Source organism: Orycteropus afer, unplaced genomic scaffold, assembly GCF_000298275.1.
Source record: "Orycteropus afer afer isolate SDZICR_OR568_19922 unplaced genomic scaffold, OryAfe1.0 scaffold00085, whole genome shotgun sequence".
Taxonomy (NCBI): Eukaryota; Metazoa; Chordata; class Mammalia; order Tubulidentata; family Orycteropodidae; genus Orycteropus; species Orycteropus afer.
The window spans coordinates 7,931,748-7,940,376 of record NW_006921672.1 but is presented as its reverse complement, the minus strand read 5'-3'; the positions used below and the strand labels follow the sequence as shown (position 1 = coordinate 7,940,376).

At 39.3% G+C, this 8,629-nt stretch overlaps 1 protein-coding gene across 1 annotated transcript in view; it reads left to right on the top strand.

Moving 5' to 3' along the window:
- Positions 1–8,629, top strand: part of MED1 (mediator complex subunit 1) — a 37,228-nt gene that overhangs the window by 22,126 nt on the left and 6,473 nt on the right. The window contains 2 exon segments of the mRNA XM_007942025.2: positions 238–362; positions 5,301–5,419. Coding sequence (XP_007940216.1) covers positions 238–362; positions 5,301–5,419 — 244 coding nt within the window.

The following is an 8,629-nucleotide window of genomic DNA, read 5'->3' as shown; positions in this document are numbered from 1 at the left end:
ATACTGCCTCGGAAACCCAAGGAGGGGTCGCTATGAGTCGGGGCCGACTCGACGGCACATAACAACAACAACAACAATATATATATGTATATGTTTAGGAATGGGTGTTTACCTGTTCATGTTAGGAGCCTTTGATTCATAGTGACCCTGTGTACAACAAAATGAAATAGTTCCTGGTCCTGTGGGCATATCTAATCAAAATCCAACCCTCCTCTTCTTCTTTTTTTTTTTTTGAAGGACCCCCTCCTTCTCTTCAATCACCAGTGCCAACAGTGTTGATCTTCCTGCCTGTTTCTTCTTGAAATTTCCCCAGCCAATCCCAGTATCTAGAGCATTTGTTCAGAAACTTCAGAACTGCACAGGTGAGTTTTAAGGACCTGGAGCTTAGTACTTACTTGATATATTTTGAAAAAGAAGCTTCATAATTATTTTAGACATCTTTCAGTCTTATGAGCCTCAAAGAAGTATTGGTAAGTGTAGATGCCATTATGCTTTATACTACTAAATGCTTAGAAAGTACAGGCATACCTTGTTTTATTATGCTTTGCTTTATTATGCTTCGCAGATACTGCATTTTTTACAAATTGAATATACATGGCTACTCTGCATCAAACAAGTCTATGAGTGCCATTTTTCTAATAAAAAACAACAAAACACATTGCTCTCGAGTCAGATCTGACTCATAGCAACCCCTCCTTGGGTTTCCAAGGCAGTATTACTACGGAAGTAGATTGCCCAGTCTTCCTTCTGAGTAGTGCTGGTGGGTTTGAACCACCAGCCTTCTGGTTAGTAGTTCAATACATTTGGCACTATGCCACCAGAGCTCCTCATTTTTCTGATAACTTACCAAACCAAACTCACTGCCATCTAGTCGATCCCGACTCATAGCAATCCCTCCTTGGGTTTCCGAAGTAGTATCTCTACGGAAGTAGATTGCCCAGTCTTCCTTCCGAGGAGTGGCTGGTGGGTCTGAACTGCCAGCCTTCTGGTTAGCAGTCAAATGCCTTAGCCACTGTGCCACCAGAGCTCCCCATTTTTTAATAGCATGTGCTAAGTTTCACGTGTCTTTGGTAATTCTCTAAATATTTCAAACTTTTTCATAATGCTGTTGCACATTTAATGTTGTGGTTGTTAGGTGCCTTTGAATCAATTTCAACTTGTAGTGACCCCATGTACAACAAAGTGAACACTGCCTGGTCCTACATCATCCTCACAATCATTGCCATGCTGGAGGGCATCATTGCAGCCACTATGTCAGTCCATCTTGTTGAGGGTCATCCCCTTTTTCACTAACCCTCTACTTTACCCAGCATGATATCTTCTCCAGGGACTGGTCCACTCTGACAATATGACCAACATATGAGAGACACAGTCTTGCCATTCTCACTTCTAAGGAGCATTCTGTCTGTTCTTCCTCCAAGAAAGATTAATTGGTTCTTTTAGCAGTCTTTGGTATGTTCAATATTCTTTGCTAACACCAAAATTAAAATGCATCAATACTTCTCTGGTCTTCCTTATTTGTTGTTCAGCTTTCACATGCATATGAGGCTGTTGAAAATACCATGTCTTGAGTTAAGGCACATCTTAGTCCTCGAGGTGACTTCTTTGCTTTTTAACACTTCAATAAGGTCTTTTGCCTTATTGCAACAGATTTGCCAACCTGATATGTTGTTTGATTTCTCGACTATTGCTTCTAATAGGCATTGATTGTGGATCCAATGCAAATGAAATCTTTGACAACTTCGGTCTTTTTTCCATTTATCATGATGTTGCTTCTTAGTCCAGTTGTGAGGACTTTTGTGTTCTTTATGTTGAGGTGTAATCCATACTGAAGGCTGTAGTCTTTGCTCTTCTTCAATAAGTACTTCATGTCTTCTTCACTTTCACCAAGCAAGGTTATGCCGTCTGCATATTGCAAGTTCTTAATGAGTCTTCTCCAATCCTGATGCCGTGTTCTAAGTATGGTGAAAGAATACAACCCTGGTGCACACCTTTCCTGATTTTAAACTGCAGTATTCCCTTGTTCTGTATGAGTGACTGCCTCTTCATCTATGTACAGGTTCCTCATGAGTGTTCTGGAATTCCCATTCTTCACAGTGTTACCTATAATTTGTTTGATCCACACAATTGTATGCCTTTGCATATTGAATAACAGGTAAACAAATGTATTTCTGGTATTCTTTGCTTTCAGCCACGTTCCGTCTGATATCAGCAAGGATATCCCCTTGTTCCACACTCTCTGTATTTGGCTTGAATTTCTGGCAGTTACCTGTCTGTGTGCTGCTGCAACCATTTATGAATTATCTTCAGCGTAATTTTACTTGCATGTGATATTAATGGCAATGTCCAATAATTTCTGTGTTCTTTTGGATCACCTTTCTTTGGAATGGGCAGAAATATGGAACTCTTCCAGCCTGTTGGCCAGGTAGCTATCTTCCAAATTTCTTAGCATAAATGAGTGAGCACTTATAGTGCTGCATATGTTAGTTGTAACTTCTCAATGAGTATTCTGTCAATTCCTGGATCTTTGTTTTTTGCCAGTGTCTTCAGTGCAGCATGTACTTCTTTCTTCAGTACCATCGTTTCTTGATTATATACTGCCTCCTGAAATGGTTGAACGTTGACCAATTCTTTTTTGTACAGTGACTGTATTCCTTCCATCTTCGTTTTATGGTTCCTGCATTATTCAATATTTTACCCATACAATCCTTCTCTATTTCACCTTGAGGCTCAAATATTTTCTTCCGTTCTTTCAGCTCAAGAAATGCTGAGTATGTTCTTTCCTTTTGATTTTCCAACTCCAGGTCTTTGCACATTTCATTACTTTGTCCTCTTGAGTTGTCCTTTGAAATTTTCTGTTCAGCTATTTTTCTTCATTTCTTCCATTCTATTTAGCTACTCTTCTTTCAAGGGCAAATTTCAGAGTCTCTTCTGATATCCATTTTGATTTTCTCTTTCTTTCCTGTCTTTTTAATGATCTTGTACTTTCTTCGTGTATGGTGTCCTCAATGTCATCCCTAGAGCATGGTCTGATCTTTGGTCACTGGTGTTGAGTATATCAAATCTGTTCTTCATTTGGTCTCTAAATTCAGGTGGGATATATTTGTGCTCTCATGGACTTGTTTTAATCTTCTTTAGTTTCAGCTTAAACTTGCATATGAGCAATTAATGGTCTGACTCATAGTCAGCCTCTGGCCTTGTTTTGAGTGATGATAAGGAGCTTCTGCATCGTCTCTTTCCATAGATGTAGTCAATTTGTTTCCTATATATTCCATCTGGAGAGGTCCACACATACAATTACCATTCATGTTGTTTAAAAAGGGTATTTGAAATGAAGTTGATGGTTGTGCAAAATTTTATCACGCGATCTCTGGCATCATTTCTCTCACCAAAGCCACATTTCTGAACTACCAAAAATAACTTTTTCTTTTCTTTCTTTCTTTATTTTTGCAGTGTCCCCCCCCTTCCCTCCCACCTCTGATAACCAACAAATTTTCCTTCTGCCAAAGTAGCAGGGAGGCTGCATCTCCTGACCTCCTCTAACTGCACAAGAGGAGGACAGAATCACCATCAATAGCCCAAGGCCTATTCCTGTGAGGCCAGACATGCTGCCTCCCTCCAGCCATTTCATCAACCCTGACACCAACCGTTCGTCCCGCAGCACCCACCACCTTTCTGCTGGGTTCAATAATTTGCTGCAGTGGCTACACTGAATTCACAGATTATGGGGTTTAATAGGGAAGCACCAGGCTACAATTCAAGTTCAGGAACAACACTCAGTCTCTCTCAGCCTGCTGTCTCTCAGCCAACAGTCTCTCACAATCTCTTTCCCAGCAGTGTGTGTGTCTCAGGAATGCGTGTATCTCAGGACTGCGTTTCTCTCAGGAGTGTGTGTGTCTCAGCAGCACGTCCTCAGCCAGCAGTCAGAGACCTCTTCTGCCTCTAGGAGGTCTCTTTTTGAGCCTGGCAGAGTGGCCAAACTAGCCAATCATAACATCAGAATTCTAAGCACCTGAGATAGATCGAACTTCCCAGAACATTGCTTTGTGCCACCGTGCAACAGAAATACCCCAGTTGGATAAATTTAGCAATCAGGAGCTCTTCAGCTGCTCATGGCAAATTCTACCTAGGAATTTACAAAGACTTATGGCTAGAAAAGCCATACCAGGTAATTTACTACACCACACCTTCCATATATAAACCTTTCCTTGACTTTTTACAGTAATGAACAAATACAATATTTGTCCTTTTTTTTTCTTTGTTTCCAACTTTCACATTCCAATCACCAATAATTATGAATACTTCTTGACTGCATATTTGGTTAATTTCAGACTGCAGAAGTTGGTGCATATCTTCAATATCTTTTTTTTGGTTTTAGTGGTGTGAGAATTTGAGTATTAGTATTAACTGATCTTCCTTGTAGGTGTATGTATATTACCACCGACAGCATTGTGCTTCAGTATAGATCTTGAAATGTTCTTTTTTGACAAGGAATATGATGCCATTCCACTTCTGTTTGTCATTTCCATCATAGTAGACCATATGATTATCCAATTCAAAATAGCCAATACCAGTTCATTTCAATTCACTCACTAATGCCTGGGATATTGATGTTTATGTGTTCCATTTGACAATTCCAGTTTTTGTAGATTCATATTCTATGCATTCGATGTTCTAATCATTAATGGATATTTGCAGCTGTTTCTTCTCATTTTGAATGCCACATCAGTAAATGAAGGTCCTTCAAAGCTTTACTCCATCCATGTCATTAAGGTCAGTTCTACTTTGAGGAAGCAGTTCTTTCCCAGTCATATTTTGAGTGTCTTCCAACTTGAGAGGCTTGTCTTCCAGCACTATCTTGGTGTACTCCTGCTTTTCATAAGGTTCTCTGTGGCCAGTTTTTTTTCAGAAGTGGACCTGGTCATGTCTTTCTTTTTAGTCTATATGCTCCATGGGTGACCCTGCTGGTATTTGAAATAATAGTGTTATAGCGTCTAGCATTATAGCAACACGTAAGCTCTACCACAGTATGACAAACTTGACAGACAAGTGGTGGTACACACTTAATAGACTACAGTATAGTGTAAATTTAACTTTTATACTCACTCGGAGACCAAAAAATTCATGTGACTCACTTTATTGTGACATTTACTTTATTGTGATGTTCTAGAACTGAACCCGCAGTGTCCCTGAGGTATGCCTGTTGTTTATGAATGAATGTATATAGAAATCGTGACGGGAAAACTGAGCTGTCAACATCTTGCTCTTAATGTGATTATTACCTTAATTCCTGTTTTTAGGAATTCCATTGTTTGAAACTCAACCAACTTATGTACCCCTCTATGAACTGATTACTCAGTTTGAGCTGTCAAAGGATCCTGACCCCATACCTTTGAATCACAACATGAGATTTTATGCGGTAAGTAAAGCCCTTTGAAGGTCCCTTAGTGGTGAAACCAGTTTGCAATAGACTACTAACCAGAAGGTGGTGGTTTTCCATCCCATCCAGCAGCACCATGGAAGAAATGCCTGGAGATCTGCTTTTGTAGATTACAGGCACAAAAACCCTGTGGAGCTCAGTTCTGTTCTGTAACTTGTGGGGTTGCCATGGGTTGTAACTGACTTGGTGACATTGGGGTTGGGGTAGAGAAAAAGGTCTGTGAAACTAGAATGTTGTGGGTTGTGATTGGATCCAAGATCAAACTCTTCCTTTTTAGGATTATTGAGGTCAGAAAATTTTCTTTTGGGATGCTGGCCTGATTGGTTTAGTCAGTCATGACTGAAGATACCTTTAAAAACTAGTGAAGAAAAAGGACATGAGCTTTCAAGCCAGGAAGTAACAATGTTTAGATCATTGTTTAAATCTCCTATCAAAGCTTCTGAACGTTATTTGAGCTTTTACAACCAGTAAGTCAGTTTTAAGAATTCCTATTCTTCTTTCAAGTGTTAAGAATTTTTAATATAGAGAGTACATTAAAAGAAGAAAATGATAGAATGAATAAATTATGGCAGGTTCTAAAACCTCATCAGGACTTGAATTGATGTGAATGTTTGAAGATACTCTACCAATGCTGTAGTGCCCAGATTTTTGGCTTCATGTAATTATATAGGGAGTTTATTTAGAATACAGATTTTTCACTTATGGTTCAGGAAACTCTTTTATACATTTTTTAAAATTTATTTTTAAATTTTACTGTTTTTAAGGTGCAAGCTTACACAGCAATTAGGTTCCCATACAACACTTTCTACACAAATTATTGTGTAGGGTGGCACCAAACCAGGCAGTGTTTTGTTCTGTTGTACGTAGGGTCACTATGAGTCAGAATCGACTCGTCAGTACCTAACAACAGCAAGAACAAAAATGCACAAGCACCAAAGGGCAAAATTGATGACTGGGACCTCATAAAAATTAGTGTGCATCAAAAGATTTCGTCAAAAGAGTAAAAAGAAACCACAGACTGGGGAAAACATTTTGGCAAGAACATATCGCAGGAGGGGTTAATCTCTAAAATTTATACAAAACTTCAACATCTTAACAACAGAAAGACAGAAAACCCAATTAAAAATGGGTAGAGGACATGAAGACACACTTCACCAAAGATGATACTCAGGCATCTGACAATCATATGAAGACACGCTTGTGATCATTAGTCATTTTTAGATGCAAATTAAGACAACAAATGAGATACTATTTCACCCCAGCAAAGTTCAGAAAATTAGGAAACAAGAAATGCTGGTGAGGTTGCGGAGATGAAAACCTTCATACACTGCTGGTGGGACTGTAAAATGGTGCAACCACTGTGGAAATGGTATGGCGTTCTCTTCAAAAGCTGGAATACTAGAAATACTATATGAGCCCACTGCTAGGTATATATCCTAGAGGAGTGACAGCCATGATACAAAGAGATGTGTGTACACCTGTACTCACTGCAGCACTATTCACAATAACAAAAAAGATGGAAACAACCTAAATGCCCATCTACGGAGGAGTAGATTGACAAACTATGGTACATTCACACAGTGGAATGTTACACAACATTATAGAACGATGATGAATCTCCAAAACATCTCATAATGTGGATGAACCTAGAAGACATTATGCTGAGTGAAATTAATCACAAAAGATCAAATACTATATGAGGCCACTATTGCAAAAAGTTATGAAAAAGGTTTCACACAAAAAGAAATATTCTTTGGTTACTGGGAAGGGATAGAAAGGGAGAGAAAACTACTAACTGGAGGGTAGATACATAGGAACTTAAGTGAAGAGGAAGGCAGAATATAAATACAAACTAGATGCATCACATTCTTTTTGGAATGAGGCACATATAAATCATAAATTATGACTAAATTATAGAAAGAATGCCTGGGCCAAGAAGCTGGTGTTGCCTGTCCTTCACCATTGGGGGCCTTGCTCTAATTCTGCCTCCTTTAAGCTCATACACCAGTGTGATTAACAAGGCCATCCCCTGTAGCTACCCAGTGCCCTTCTGAGATGATAGGAACATGCCCGATGTGCCCATCCCTGGGACCACCAGAACCCCAATTTGGAGTGGCTGAAGAAAGTGAGCACTTCCGTGGATGGGTCCTTCATAGTCCCACCCCTCAGCCCCCAATAAAAACCTGAAACCAAGATTAAAAAAAATAATCTCAGGACAGTAGTCCCAGGGAAGTCCTCTAGTTTCACTGGTCCAATAAGTCTGGACTTTTAAAGCATTTGGGGTCTGTTCCATATTTTTATTCTATTCTGTCATACCCATCTATTTGTGGCCCTAATCAGATCAGTTGGTAGTGGTACCTGGGCACCATTTTTTCTTCAGGTCTTAGGGTAGATGAGGCTTTGGTTCCTGGAGACTATTAGTCCTGTAGACTACTTTCTTCTGTCTTTGATTTCTGGATGAGTAGAAACATAGAGTTATTTCTTAGATGGGTGCTTGCAAGCTTCTAAGACACCAGACACTACTCACCACGTTGGGATAGAAGACATACACTTTATGAACTATATTATGCCAATTAATTGAGTTGTCCCATAAGACCCAGGAGCTCTGGTGGCATAGTGCCTAAAGCATTTGACTGCTAACTAGAAGGCTGGTGGTTCAAACCCACCAGCCAGTCCTGGGAAGGACGACTGGGCAATTCATACTTCCGTAGAGCTATTGCCTTGGAAACCCAAGGAGGGGTTGCTATAAGTCAGAACCTACTTGACGGCAGTGAGTTTGTTATTTTTTCCCCGTGAGACTCTGATCCTAAGTCTTTAAATTTAGAAAGCCACGCTCATGAGGTGTTTAGATTTGTCTGTTGGTCTATACATACATACCTGTATATATGTATTTGTGTAACATATTTGTATATTCATACTGTTTGGTTGTTGATGTTTTTACACAGATTTTGGAGGTCATTTTATGTTAGCTTGTTTAGGAAACCACTAACATAGAGCACTCACTAAAAGAGACTTTTCAGCCGAATGAGTAATGAGAATGGCATTTGTAACATCAGCTGACAAAAAAAATTCACTAAAGAGTTGTTTTATTACGTAAGGCTTTGCCTTTTTTTTTTTTTTTTTTTTGTGTGGCAGACAGATTGTTCAATAGCCAATAACATTCTTTTGCTTTATCTGTTTTTGGCTAGG